This window comes from Pungitius pungitius, chromosome 1 (assembly GCF_949316345.1).
Source record: "Pungitius pungitius chromosome 1, fPunPun2.1, whole genome shotgun sequence".
Taxonomy (NCBI): Eukaryota; Metazoa; Chordata; class Actinopteri; order Perciformes; family Gasterosteidae; genus Pungitius; species Pungitius pungitius.
Window position 1 is genome coordinate 9,753,469 of NC_084900.1, and position 15,385 is coordinate 9,768,853.

At 45.8% G+C, this 15,385-nt stretch overlaps 1 protein-coding gene across 3 annotated transcripts; it reads left to right on the forward strand.

The window, feature by feature from the left end:
- Positions 1 to 12,380: 12,380 nt before the first annotated feature.
- tmem256 (transmembrane protein 256) lies at positions 12,381 to 15,333 on the forward strand. 3 transcript variants are annotated; one of them, XM_062561447.1, is made up of 5 exons: positions 12,381 to 12,511; positions 13,513 to 13,550; positions 14,058 to 14,138; positions 14,756 to 14,902; positions 15,130 to 15,333. In XM_062561447.1, exons 1-4 carry the CDS (start codon positions 12,430 to 12,432, stop codon positions 14,897 to 14,899), a joined length of 345 nt encoding a protein of 114 aa, XP_062417431.1. In that variant the 5' UTR covers positions 12,381 to 12,429; the 3' UTR covers positions 14,900 to 14,902; positions 15,130 to 15,333. The 3 variants fall into 3 exon arrangements, with proteins under 3 accessions (XP_062417431.1, XP_062417429.1, XP_037337128.2); XM_062561445.1 differs by having other exon boundaries at positions 15,159 to 15,333; XM_037481231.2 differs by having other exon boundaries at positions 14,756 to 15,333.
- The last annotated feature ends 52 nt before the right edge of the window (positions 15,334 to 15,385 follow it).

The window sequence follows — 15,385 nt, forward strand, 5'->3', positions numbered from 1 at the left end:
CGTCAGGAGATATTAAAGGGATACTCGCCCATTTTTTCCCCTCATGCATCTTTCCAGCCCGCATATCTCCTTACCCTCTGTCCCTTTATCATTCAGCCAACCAGCTTAAGAGCTCCTCCGTTGATATTTAACTCATACCCTTCCCTCCATCCCTCCACCCAATGTGGTTTACCCTTTCAACTCAGAGAACAAGTAAATCTCTGTTTCTGCCCGCATGGCTAATCCCTATAGGAGGCTCAACGTATTGGGTAAATATCACAGCAATATTTCTAGGGCCAAACAGGGTATTAAATGAGCTTAATAGTGATACCACAGGAGATAAAACATGATATAATATACAAAAACATTAGGATATGTACTCACTAAACAGCAATGTGTCCCCTAAGGAATACTAGATTTTCTTTTTTTGCAGGGGGGGGGGGGGGGCTTATAAATGTGTTTATTTTACGTTTTAAGGTATAATAACCAGCTAACATCCGGCATGGCTGAGTTCCTGATCTCCTCAATGCACATAGTAAAGACTGTGCGGTGGCAGCAGCTGCTCGCCACTTAATTACCTTCTCACCGTGCCCGCAACCAAACATCTGCCTCAGCCCTTCTCTCCACTATCCATAGATGGTGGGCTGCTGCCTTCCAGGAATCCAAAGCTCACGCGACAAAAGCCTCCCCCACAAAATGAAACAACTTTGAATTATTCTCCATCTTTGCTTGTTTTCATCCTGCAACCTGCGTGTCACGGTTTGGTTCTGCTTCCTGTTTTATTTTGTAGTTTCATGTCTCTTGTGTCCTCGGGTTAGCTTCACTTCCTGCATTGTCCTGTGACTCCCGGCCCCAAGACTCCCGTCTCGGCCCGACTCTGCCCCAGCTCCAAGACGCCCGTCTCGGCCCGACTCGGCCCTGGCCTGGCTGCCGTTGCGGTCGACCCCCCGAGACCCTGAAGCCCGGCCGCTGTTCCGGTCCGGCCCCCTGGAGGACCCAACAAAGGGCCGCCAACACCTGGAGTTCCCCCGGGCGGACCAGAATCGTCGGGTCCCCACCCTCCCTCCCCTTGTCTGATTTCCCCCGTTCTGCTTCCGGTTTTATTTTGTAGTTTCATGTCTCTTGTGTCCCCGGGTTAGCTTCACTTCCTGCCTTGTCCTGTGATTGCCTGATTGTTTCCACCTGTGTCCAAACACCTGCACCTCCCTAAGTGTATTTAAGCCCTGTGTGCCTGTTGTCCCCTGTAGCGTCATTGTCTATGTCAGTCTGCACGTCTCAGTTTTTTGGATTAAAGAGCACCTTTTTGAAGACCCTACGTCTGAGTCCTCCCTGCGCACCAGCAACCCACCTTCGTGACACTGCGGACACTTAAGCACCATGTATAACGAGCGCCACGCCAACAGTCATTTCCAAATTATGCCCTGTGCTTTCAGGCAAGCATCCAGATCTCATTGTGCAGAAGATTTACTGCCGGTGTTTATTCACTTCCTCGGATAAACCCCACAGGCAGGGCAAGTACTGCTTCTCCTCTCATGTCGGGGAGCCAGCCTGTCGTCCATCAGCCAGAACATGGTGTCGGCTTGTTGGGCTCTTTACCTCCGGACACATCCAGCTACCTGAGGGACACCGTTGAGGCGGAGAGCGAGGGAAGAGAAAGACCGCTTTGGGGCCGTGATCTCGGAAAAATGTCTCTATCAGTGGATGTATGCCCCCCCCCCCCCCCCCCTCTGTGATATCACAAAGTGAGCAGGTATACGGGATCTGCGTCTGTCTTCATGCACAGGGGGGATGTTGATGTCCTACACCTGATAGACCCTTGACAAGTGTCAGAGGTAATGGCCCACCAGGGAGACCTTACGACTGAGTCCAAAACCAAGACGTCCACACAGACACACATATACACACACAGACACACACACACCCACCCTCTGGGTTTTTACTGACTGCAATGATAGTCGGCGGTAAACACGTGTGAGACGATGCACGCAGTCCCTTTTGCTCTCCCTTGGCAAAAAGGAAACACACACTCATGCACTCCCTGGTGTGAGGTGTGTTGTGTTAGAGGTTGGTTTGCTACTGGGGAGCCCCAGGGGGAGCTGCAGGTCTGTGGAGAATTTCTCGGCAGTGTTTATGTATGTTTTCGGGCCGCTGGAAGCACATTCTGGTGGGCCGTACTAGATTGGTGCAGCTTTACGCATAAGTGACCAGTCAAAAGGACCTTTAATGTGGCCCCAGGGTGCTAGGCCCCTGCAGACTCGGCCTTCCTATCTGGAAAATTTGTAACGGCTATGGCATTTTTCCATTGGAAGAGGACAAGGGAAAGTCATGTGGTAACATTCTACACATGAATACAAACATTAAACAAGCATCTACATACGCATACACATACACTATCCCACATATGCTTTTGGATTTAATTTTCCATTAAGACAGGCCGCCTCAACCACTGCAACCTGCGATACTACAATCAAATCATTTGTTTGCTTGGGGGTGTTTGCAATAATATGTCATTGCAATCTCATAAAGCCATTAACCTTTCTCTCTAAAGCACCTGCAGTGTTCAGAAAGACCATTTTCTCTCCGCCTAATTTACTTTTGCTGCAACGTGACCTATTGAGCGTGCGCGCCAATCCCTCCTGTTTGCATTCTGTTAGAGATTAAAAATTGAATATCAAAGTGAGATGCTTTTGTGAATTTTTTCATGACTAATTTTAGGTTTTGTCAACACTCACATGTGCTGAGAACAAAGTGCAGCTCATGGATGACAGGGGCTTTTTTGGGGGGGAGGGGGGGGAGACTACTTTAGCCCATTCCGATGGTAGCTTGCCAGGGGAGGCAGAGCAACTGCACGGCAGCAAATGCTCATTTAATGAAATGTGCTACGTCTCCTCCCGTGAGCGTCCTTCAACTGCTCCCCACTCACGCTGTGCGACACCGGGAGTCTCACGCCTTACTCCCACTCTGTTCCCCTGATCTTGTCCTCCCTGTTCTCACCATGGCACCTTTAAACCTCTTTAAACATCACACTCTGTCCGAGTTCCTTACACCGAGTTACCCTTCTTCCCTTTGAACTTCATCACGGGTAATCCTTCTTGACTCCCCTGTAGCTTTGCATTTATTCTCCTCTCGCTTCCTTTCGTCCCTCTACCTTCCTGCCCAACTCCATGGCATCTGCCTCCGGCTCCGTATCCGGTGCACTTCCGACATCACTTTCTCCCCTTTTCTCCAGCTCTTTACCCTTCAGGCGTCCTGTGCTGTCTCCCACATACTCACTTATCCAATGCGTGGTTGGATTTATGTGTTTTTCGAGGTCAATAACTTCTTGGAACAGTGTTTCATGTGGGTCGAAGAGGCAACTACACGCCGAGACTGGGGCGTGTGACTCAAAGCATGCGACAGAATGATGGCTTAAACATTATGTAGTTCAATGGAGCGTTAATGGCACTTAGCAGTAAACATAGCTATCAGTTGTCAGTCACCCCGAGGTGTAAGCTTTGCTGTAATGTGATGATGAAAGTGTGGTTTATTACCAAACAACAGAATAGTACATTAGTGCTCTCCGGATGATCACATACGCGGCCCAGTCACAGCGCGGGAGGCTGTTGTTCTTTGTGTCTCACAGTGCTGCTGGTGTCCTTCTTCTTTCTGCAGTCACATAAACTTGTACTGATTCAGGCACGTTGACTCATTTTCGTCCACGGTCAATAATGCTATTATTGATTAAACGGAGAGAAAGTTAGCGTTTTGCTGGTGAACACAGAGGAGCAATGAAGTGCTCGGGAGTCAATGGGAACTAAGACAGAGCAGGGAAAATTGGAAATTGGAAATTGGACATTCATCAGGTGGAGAGACAGACGATGCCGCAAATTTACTCAAATGCTTAATCATTAATAAATCTAAAGATAGATTCATCTGTGAGAGGGCGACACATTTTGGGGATGGGATCATTTGGTGGATGTAGCAGATCAACTGTAAATGCCATGTTTGAAGCCGATTCATTTTTGTGGTGCGTAAGGACTTTGAACAGAATGATGGCCATTCCTCTGCTTACTTATGCTCATTGCTGCAGCAATTTGGGAGAGTATGTAACTTTTCACACAGATTTGTTGCTGAATTCAATCATTTTTTAGCCCTCAACAATTGATCAACAAAAATTGATCATATGCATAAATGGGAATCCCGGTGAAGGAGAAACTGGTGGTTACCAACAGAGCTCGAGTTAAAAGGACCAAGGGCTAATCCCGCCATGCTAGTTTTTCCAGTGTCCAACATTATGAATAAGCTAGCATAAGTTGGTTTGCACCTCATCCAATAATATTGGTAAGGGTTGCTGGTGATCAAGTAGGTCTCAACAAAGCACCCCCCAAGCAAACAAATAAAGCACGCTCTAATCACAGATCAAACCTAATGTATAAAATGTATGAAATCTAGTAACTGTTATCACTCCCCAGTAAAAACACTACTTTACAGTCCTTCTCTGTCTCCTGCTCACGCCAACGTAGTATCGCCCAGTGCACTCTGGTTTCCACCTCCTCCTGCACCAGTTTGCCTTTCTCTATGTGGATATCCGCATGCCATGTCGCAGTAATCCTGTTCTTTCCCCCGCCATCCAGCATGTGAACCAGTTTTCTCCACTCTCAAACCCTCAAGACCCTCACACCATTTCCCATGCTCACTCAGAACTCCCATGCCTTGCATGGTTACTGCTCTCCCGCCTCCTTGTTTTCTCATATCTGCGCTGCTCAGCAAGCCTGCGGCCCCTTGAGGTCACGGATCGTTTCCTTTTCCTCTGATCTGCAGCAGCGGGTAGACTGTCAGATTAATGCTAAACTTGCATTGGTTCCCACCGTAAGACAATACCCACCTCTCCTTTCCATTCTGTCCTTTTAACTCAGCATCCGCTACTACCAGATACACATTATCTAAAGTGAAATCTGGTTTTAAAGGTCCCCATGTCCATAGGTTGGTCCAGTGCTAATTGCGGAGCCATCGATAATGGCTGCTGCAGTGAGCTACAAAGAAAGTGAGAAACACAGTGTGACACTGCATTTTTCATTACTTCCTGTGCCCTGGAAACTTTTGGTTCACAGCCTTGTGATCATATATGCACAAAACAGTAATAGGTGCAAGCCCTGACTGTAGTTAGGGTTGTGCCTGTATGGGGTGTGTGTGTTAAGTGTGTGAGTGTGTAAAGTGAGGGACCCTGCTGAAAGACGAGCTCAAGACTGATGGTTTATTTATGTCTAGGAGAAAAGTTAACTAGAGGGAAGAAGGATGGAGACCTCATTTTCTTGTATGGCTCACACATGTTTTGATCACATTCACACACGAGCCTTGCATAGTTTAAGTTGTACTCATCACACCTATCATAGGCTTACTCTGATATTTTGGTCATGTTAGGCGTTTCCCTCTATTCTTATGAGGAAATATTTCCAGAAATGTTGAATTGATGAGGATAATAAGATAGGATAAGATAAGATTTTGAGATCGGAAAATAGCATGATTGATACAATTAAATATTATCTGAACAACCTTATTTCATATTGGTATTTTCGAAATAATCCCTATTTCCCCAGAAGCTGGGGCTGGATTCAAATGGTCAAAAAAAAACTTCTTCTGAGGAGTTAGGGAAAGACAACCGGACTTAGGTTCACGGTTCACGGCTGGGTGAGGACTCAAACGCAGAGACTGACACTGGAGACCAGATATGACTTTAAACAGAACGTGGTTCTTTAGTGATGAACAAAAAACAAAACAACTCCAACCTGGAGCGAGCAAAAATCCACTAAAGGGGCAGTCAGTCATTGATGAGCAGAGTGCAAAGACACACACCCACTTGCACTAAGCTACGTGCTTATGATGCGCTGCAGACTGACGCATGTTAATGACGTATTTTAGGACGCTCATATTATAATGTCACTCATTAACTTGTGATTGGCTCAATGGTTCTTAGACCCACCGCCTTTGGGACCCGGCCCGAGCCCAATATACTGAGTATATAATCCACATATTCAAAAACACAAATATTGACTATTGGTAGAATATAATATTTTTATTCATTATTATATTTTTTAATATAGTAAACAACTAAAAATGTTCTGTCTCTCATGATGGGGCCACGCCCCATCGGCCTCCATGGACCAGCTGCCACTGGTCCAGTGATTCCTATGTCAAAGAAGCTAGGTAGGGAAACGTTGAAGCTTCCCTCCTTAGCATTGGAGTATTCAAACAGCTCTTATTATGGCGCACACTTACACTACTTGTGGGTCATTTCACTCAGTTAGGAACCTTCCTAAGCAAAAAAAACTTCAGCCTAACTACAGCAAGTACAGCGGATCAAATTTAACAGAAACAAACAGAAACAAAAGCTGACTTGCAACGAAATCCTATCATGCGTAAACGCTGTCCCTTTACATCACACTCTGTCACTGTATAACACCGATAAGCAGCAGTACACATACTAGTGCGATCCGGTTCATTTGTCCGGCCTACTTTAGTGTGTTTCTGAGCACATAGACTTTATGAATAATAAGCAGAAGGAGACATCATTTTCCAGGTTGTTGGGCAGACTAATCCCAGCCTCACATTTGGCTGACTCTAATTGTTTTTGATACATTTGATTCGCCCACTGCTCCCATTCCTTTTGTTTCCGTTGCAGCCGGCTGCTTTGTGAGCCAAGTGTTCGGAAATGGAGACGATTGGAATGCGGAGCGAAAGTAAATCAACATTATGCAAGCAGAAACTTGCTCCCCTGGGAACCGTAGCCAAATGACACATATCCCAACGACTCCATCACCAGCAGCGTCGTTGTTCCAGACGGATGGCGTTCGGCTTTGAGCAACAATTTACTCGTGATGTGTAGAACACTTGGACTTTTCAGCATTATTAGATGAGGTGATTAGATGGAACCTCAATGGTCCCCACGGGGAGCTCGGCTTGTTGCAGTGGCACAAAGGAGGATCGACGTAATAATTAAACAAATACAAGGTACTTTGGATGATACTACATCCAATTTGTACAACAGAGCATAATGGCTGACAGATTCCTTTGTGGATTTTGAATGGCCATTGAGGAATAGAGCAGTAGCTATTAAAAGGAAAGGGAAAAGTAGAGGCATTGCAGGAGAGGCACATCTCTACGGAATGAAACATGCACAAATCAATACGTAGCAATTGTTTAAATTTGTATGTAAAAGAAAAGGATCAAGTAACACTTCACTGATTCTCTCAGTTCAACGGAGTGTTTGAGCCTCTTTAAAAACAGCAATTTGTTTTTTGGAAGGCATATGATCTGATGATAACAGTCACAAGCAGCTGGTTCTGATGCCAGGGGCCATAAAGCTTAAATGTTCACGGGACCAAAGCTATTTTAACAATTTTCATGTGGACTACTGGTAGGTGAGAGATGTGCACATGCTTGTTTTGATGGTGTGTTGAAAAAGTCGTTGGACACCGTGACGTCATCTTAAGTTGAAAGCGCAGATCATCCAGAGTAACCCGCTGCAGCAGAATAAATATTTAAAATGCTCAGAGCATCCGTCAAAAATGCTATTCACCTTCATTGCATTGTGGTGACGGCAAATTAAACCAAAGATGAAACTGCAGCCAAGAAGCCAAAAAGAAAAACGGATGAAGTCCCACGGCCATCGCTGAATAAAGATCATGGTTTATGTTAAAATAATAACAAAGCAACGTAACAACAGAAACAGCATTACCGGTATGAATAAATAACCGCTCTTGGCTGTGTTTTTTTATGTAACACTACGTAACAAGGCTAACAAAGTCAAGACACAAGCGCACAATGTTTTCTATGGGTTTTTACAGAGGAGCCAGACAGCCGTCCCCTGGGTGAAAGCTGGTTTTTGCATCAATTAGCACACAGTGACGTTATTGTTCCTCTCAACTGTCAAAAACGGTAACTGGGTGTACTCCATCACTTGTGTACTACGCTACCTGGTCCAACCGGTCCAACCAAAACCCAAAACTTCAACCTCAAACTATCCGTGATTTGCAGAAACATGGCAAGGTCTCTTTCTTCTGACTGCACTGTTAAAGTCGTATAACATTATACATTTCCATTCTTCCACCTTCCTGCTCCCAGCCTTGAATTTAGCTCTAGGCATTTATATGTTCAATACGTGCAAAATTCAGTTTTAGTAGTAGAAAAGCAAGCATTCCGAAGGGTACTCATTAGTGTGACAACCGACTGATGGAGCCGGCAGACGTGAGGAATAAGCCAGGTAAAGTGAGCGAGATGGATGACCTGAGCTGCAGCAGACCCGAGGATGAAGCCTCGATCTGCCCGGGAAGCAGTTTGTATGACGGCTTTGATTAAGATGCTTGCGGGCTAATCCGCTGCGTATCTCACTTTCCGACTCACACAAGCATTAAGTAGTAGGTGGACGGCGCAATGGTGAAGGAAGGAAGTGATGTTTGTTCGATGTTGTTTTAATTACTTAAAGTAGCCATTTTTTTCTATTTTAAGCTATTGTCATGTTGTTTTTGGCGGTCCCTGTGGACAGAAGCGGTAGTGTTTCTGGGGGCCAGACACCCTTTAGAAAACCAGCAGGGTCTGAAAGTCGGACTTGCAAAGCCGTATATGAGAAGTGTCACAAGTCTGGGAGAGAATGAACTCTAATTCATGACACCATCTCATCTAGATTTCTGCTAGTTTTAAGGCTTTAGGATGTAAGTTAGTTTGTATTATTGCAGGATGGTGTATGCGAGATTGAGTTAATAGTTGCTAAAAAGTGTACAGCTGCACGTCAGGATAAAGGGCGCACGGCCGATACTTGTACCCTAAAGCCCAGGAATTTGTGATAACCAGGAGGGCTGCTACCAAACAGGATTAAACAGAACTCAATTTGACAGGAGAGTAAATGAAAGCATTCACTTTGGATTCCACTAAGCACAAAATGCATTTATTACCAGCGAAGAAGCCGACGTTGCCTCGCTGTAACCGACTTTCTCCAGCTCGGAAATCTTTTGGCCTAATTGCCGCCCGTGGCTAAATCCTACCCATTTGCATCGATCTCCTTTGAAGAGAGATGCAGATGAGCTTAACGAGTGTGCTAATTATGCTCACTCAGCGTGGGGAGCCGCCTGAATCTGCAGCTTTGTGTGTCCGTATGAGCGTGTCTGCATATTTGAGATTAAATACTTGTGCGATGCCGACTGTTTGTTTTTATATGCATGTGCATTAAAGTGCTGGGGACAAACAACCTGACATCCAAAAGAGAGAGGCTTTGAATATCATCCAGTGGATTAATAATATGTCTAATGTGCTTTGGTTGTGTTGTGCGGAGTGAAGAAACAACCTGAGTAAGAAACAAGCTGCCTTTCGAATCAACAGAGGAAGAAGGAATTAGAGCTACTTTGCTGCCTTATTTTTAAGTGTTAACATGAGAATGCAGGCAAATACTCTTGTTTGTGTGTGTGTGTGTGTGTGTGTGTGTGTGTGTGTGTGTGTGTGTGTGTGTGTGTGTGTGTGTGTGTGTGTGTGTGTGTGTGTACCTGGGGCTGTCCAGTGTATGTGCCACTCTACCAGCCAGTGTAATGGCAATGACTGGTGTTGTCACCCTTAACACACAATAGCCGGGACATACAGACAAAATGTCACTTGACAGGCCCGGCATCTCTCTCTCTCTCTCTCTCTCTATCTCTCTCCCTCTCTCAACCTCGCTTCCTCTCCCTCTCATCCTTTCCTACTTTAGCTGAAAGGGATGTAGTGACATCGATGAGTGACAGAGCTGAAGCACGAAAAGCTGCGACACAAGGGCACAATCCGTACGTTTGTGACTTCACAGACATGAAAGCGCCCGAACGGATAGATAATTGGCGGCAGTTGCGGCTCCTCAAAGTGAGAAAAAGACAGTGAAGGGCTGCAAACCGTCAAAACACAAAGAGGTAAATTTGAATCTATCGGAGGACGGTAACCCACCAGGCGGAGCTTTCAGAACACAGAGGATATTTCATTACCGGCAGGATGGAGGTGTCCTGATTTTAGCAGCTCCCCTGCTGCATTTCCACTCCGAGACATGAGAGCATGTGACAGCGGAGGAGATGGATGACACTTCTGACATTCCCAACAGTATGACCATGCATGATTCCCATTTCACAAAACATCACTCAGACTGTATGCTATAGTGTCCTTTAAATAACTATGCGGCTTGTGAGGTGTTCCTATCTGTCTTGTTACCTGCTACTACAAAAAAAAGTGCAGAATGTTTATTTTTATGTTGACCAGACTGGTGCTTTCCACTTTGCGTACCATCCATTAAAACAATCCCTTATATTCCGAAGATGTATTGCAACCTGACATACCTTACAACACAATGAACAAGATTTTGAAATTGGATGTTGAAAACAGCCCTGGGCCATAGGCCCACGTTAAGCTGATAGGAAAGTGAGATACACTGGTTTTAAGAGCTGGGATATGGGAGAATCCCTCGGAAGCATCTGTCTCTGTCACTGTCACGCCCCACCATAATCGTGCTCCCACAGAAAGGTGGCAACCAGGATGATACACGGCAGCTGTCATGTCAATGTGAAGGTTGCAAGACAAGCCACCAGTTCCAATTCACAGGAGGCCCCTCACCGCATATCGTTGTTTAAAGCAAGTGATGTTCTGCTCGTCTGGCGTCCACTGTTATGGGGGGGATCTCAGGGGATTAGACACATATATGCAGGGGCTCCTGTGTGGATGAGCAAAGCGGCCCGCCCCGAGAGGAGCGGCGGCGGTGAGATGCATCTGGACTCTTGGAGGAACCTCACGGCTGCTGGGACTTGGACATCATTTGCTGCCCGTGCTGTGAAAAACCAGCCGTGAAGCCATCCTTCATTGTTGCCCTCGCTGTCCCATTCTGCCACGGGTCAGAACGAAAAGGACCTGTGTGTATGTGGGTGTGAGTGCGCAAGTGCTTTTTGAGTGGATTGCGTATGCAGTAAGCAAGCATCCTTCTGCATGAAAGGAAAGTCCCTGCACACAAACGTCGGCACACGCCGGCCACAGGTTTAGTCCGGTTGACGATGAGGGCTTGTGACTCATAGGGCCTACTTTTAATTAGCGACATGGTCATTAAGAGGTGTTAATCGTACGCATTGTGTCAACGCTGCGTCAAAGTCAGCTAAGGACGAGACTCGACAGAAACTGTGGTCTAGTGGCTCGCCAGTAATGCGGTGTGACCCTGAGTAATTTCAATATGATAATTGGAAGAAGTCCCCCACTCCCCCTCCACACACATACAGACACACACACACACACGAGACTAGGGCGGACCAACGTGGCAGATTAGAAAGCGATACAGCACCCTCTTTTGGTGGGCTCTCTGCAGGGATGTGCATTGTCATTAAAGGGTTACATCATAAATAGTACCCGCAGAGAAAATCACCATTGTTTACGTTGTGGTGATGGTCTAAGTGCAAATTGCAAAGTGCTGCAACCTAATGCGCCAGACCTTATCATTCTGTATGTGGCAATTTGGTGCGTTCTGTGATCCTGAATAAAGGGCAGCATTAAGGCCCTTTTCTCAAGCCAAGAGAAAGATTAATAATTCATTCAAAAGCAGCAGAAGAGTACAATTCAGCCCTGCTATGAATAACGCATATCAGATGGGTAAAAAAAAAAAGTAAAGGGAATTGTCTGATTATTCTTTTACATTTGCCAAGTAGAGATGAAAGTGAGTATGAGCATTTTTCCCGTTTATCGAAATTGGCCGTTGAGAGCAGATTTTGTATTTTTTGCTCTTATGCTCGTTGCAAAGTGTAGCCTATTCAATTCATTGCAAAATCAAATGAAGTCATTGACCAGTGGGTCAATAGTATGCAACGCTGTCATGATACAAGCCGCACAGCCTAAATGGGAAGCCTGCGCCATCACAAGACTGCTGAAGTATCGTGTCAGTGTCACATCTATTTGGCAGAGTTATGACATTTGCCTGTGGGTTGAAACTGTAGCGTGACGTGACGTATGTGCCTGGCGGACGGAAATCTTGGCTTTAAAACGCAGGCTTGTCTATCCGTGATGCTGCCTTCAATGTCTCAGCGGAATATCGTAATTAGCAATACGTAGGGATAACTCACCGAAAAGTGGTGTATAGCCAAAATACATTTTATTTTGTTTGTAGGGCCTTTTTATTTAATTGTTTGGAAACAACTAAAATAAACAGTTGGGGCATGGAAACGTTCGTGAGCTTAATAATAGACGTATCCCATAATTAAGTTGCAATTATTTGCTTACCCTCTCTGTGTAGTTTTTTTTTTTTTTTTTACAACGTGGCCTATACTACAGATTGTTGTGTATTTCCTAAACCTAACCAAGTCAACCCAACCCAAATGAACCCTAACAACAGAAAACCCGTGTCTCCTCTATGACGTCCAGAGTTTGACCCACGGAGACTCTTCATAGGTCCGCGAAGGCACCATTGCCGTCACTCTCCGCCTGCCTGCGAAAATGGCTGCGGCTGTTGTTGTCCGCAGGTTAGCGGCTCTATCGGGGGCTTCGGCAGTGGCAGCAGGGGCATACGGGGCTCACGGTAGGACAGCTTCATTAGTTTACAGCCCATTCTCACGCACCGGTCTCTCGCTCCGCATATGCAACGTTACACGGTCCTAAAAGGCTGCAATGTCAATGTTTGCTACTCCAGCCTCCGTCCTCTCCAAAAAAAAGCCATTTTAAGCTCTGCTTCTGTAACGGCTGCATAACACTAAAGGAGCAAATACCGGCGCATTATATTTCTTTGCGTGGCGAATTATTCGGCATCCAAAAGAAACACCACGCGTCGCGCTGTTTTTACGCAAAATACGCAATTGTGTAATCAAGGTGACCCGCTCCCATTGTGAGACATGACGCAAGACGCCTGGGAGTTAATGGCAATCGTGCAGCTAGAAGTTGCGACTGTGCGTTTCCTCGGTGTAGCCAGGCGTTACTGTATAGCCTCAGTGAGAGCGTTTAAAGTGCGTCTATGAGACGGCAGGTTTTATTGGGTCTGCTGGGGGGGGGGGCGCAGATAATGCCGCAGGACCTGCTGTTTGCAACCTGACATTGTGCACAAGCGTTGACTAGGGGCACCTGGTCACACCTAAATTGATACACATTAGGTGACAGACCTTCCCCTTTCATAACGTTTTGCTTCACAGACTTCCCTCTGAAAATATTTTGTTTTGTTAGATTTGATTAAGACCAACATTTCCAACTAAAGTTGAGAAGATGGAATGAAAGTCTGTGATAAAAATTGTCTTCTTGTAGCTTCTACTCATTTGGTTCGCTTCGGTTAAGTTCCTGTATTCCCCTTTTTGGGGGGGAAGCTCCTGGAACTCACTCGAGGACCTTTTGTGGGTCCCTGAACCCGTTGTTGAGAACCACTGGTGGTTTTAGATCCATTAATAATAATTCCCAAAGTAGAGCGTGGGGGAACAGAAAGGGAAGTCTGTTGTTTCCAATCAAAGTTCTCATTACGTGTGTTGGATTGTATGTGAAAGCAACTTTAATTCATAACACCTACTGTCATTTTGTCTTCAATGTTTGTCACTTTAGGTTTCAAAAACAGTGACCCTGATGACTACCAGAGAGTGGTATGTATACAATAGGCCTACTAGGACAATTGTTTTTTTTGTTTCTTCTAACCTTTTAGATCTTGATATGCAGTTTTGCAATGATTTTAGCACAGTGATGAAATAAACAGTGAGTCGTGTGTGAGACATGGCATGGCATGGAGTGTGCCAGTTGTGCCGTAAGAATACACAACTCTTTCCCCAGCGAGACGTGGTTAGACAAAATAACAAATAGGGATCAAGCGGTTTTATCCCCCGGTAGGGATATTTCCATAATGACATCGGACACTAATTTAGATCTAGCAGCCTGCTAAGTGGCTGCTGTCTGCAGCGGCCTCCCTCAATACAATCAATGAAATGCAACAAATGACAAAATAGACTTGTCTCCATTAGTCACTTTGACACAAACCAATGGAACAATATGTTATCCTTTAAATACTGCGTTGTAGTCTGTTTACACTGTACAGTAGTAGCCCTTGATTCTCTCTGCAGAATCTTTCTAAGTGCTCTGTGTGTCTGTCTCTCCAGCTATTTGAAACTGCCAACAAGTACCATTTCTACCACAGCCTGGCCCTGCTGGGTGCTGCCCACTCCAAAAAACCTGCTGTGGTGAGTATGGAAGCCCAATAGAAACTCTCAGGCCTGGATGCACATGAGTGTCCCTTAAAATGTAACCAGCGTGATGGAGTCATCGTGCCATTATCCGTCCGCCCAGACTCCACACATTCAGAAAACCAGTTTTCCTTTAAGCCAGAATTACAAAGCCGTGGCTATCGTGTGTCCAGGCTTCATCACACCAAGACTAATAGAACCCTCAGCACATGGCGAGCCTACAGTGCCAAGTATCGGAAGGTGCGAAGGTTATATAAAGAGTCATTAACCACAAAAGATTTTATTTGAAAATCAACAAACGGAAAAGGGGACTCGTGCCAGATTAGTTGTGATCCACGTGGTGTCCAGACCAATCAGGATGTCTTGGCTGTCACATCTAGTTAGAGCTTTTGGAGAATTTGACTGCAGGCTCGGTGTCTCCTGCGGGAACGTTCTCCAATTCAGAATGAACTGCCCTCATCACCCCGCCACTTCTGGTGATGGCAACTTCCTGCTTAAACGGCGCCACGTGATCCGTCCACATAAGAAAACTTACATCTGACCTTGTGCATCTGCAACGAGTTAATACAGACGGATAGAAAATGTGTCTCACGCCCGTCTCCCCCTCAACACAGGCGGGCACCCTGCTGATAGCAGGCATGGGGATGTTCTGTGGCTCCCTGTATCACCAGGCCATGACAGGGGACCCTGGTCTGCGAAAGGTGGCTCCCATCGGGGGCATGGCCATGATCGTCGGCTGGCTGGCTCTGATTCTCTGAGCTGTGACCGCCTCCCTCCCCCCCCACCCCCCCCACCCTTCAGAGGCGGCCCCCCTACGTGACACTAAATGGAGGAACTGGAGACCTTGTGAGAGTTGGCTCAGAGACTGAGAGTTATGTCACTGATCCAAGCCCCGCCCTGTCCTGGGTGGAGGGTGTCAGCGGGAGATAAAGTCACAGCAGGATTATCACTTTTCTACCATCGCTGTCTGTTTGGGATTGCTGTCGCCGCGCTTAAACTGAATAGTTTTTATGGCAGGTGAATTGTCTTCTGGGAAGGAAACCCTGGTAGATCTTTTGGTTTATTTAATTTTTTTGCTATATTGCCTCTTACTGCAGTAAATGCCGTTTATACATTCGAGGTATGGGAAATAAATAAAATAAAGGAATGTGAAGGATTTACTAATGAAATAAACATTTTTTTTTTCCTACGTGATCTTTGTTGGGCCAGTTTTTTCACACCAGTGCGTCTCTTGTCGGTCGAGT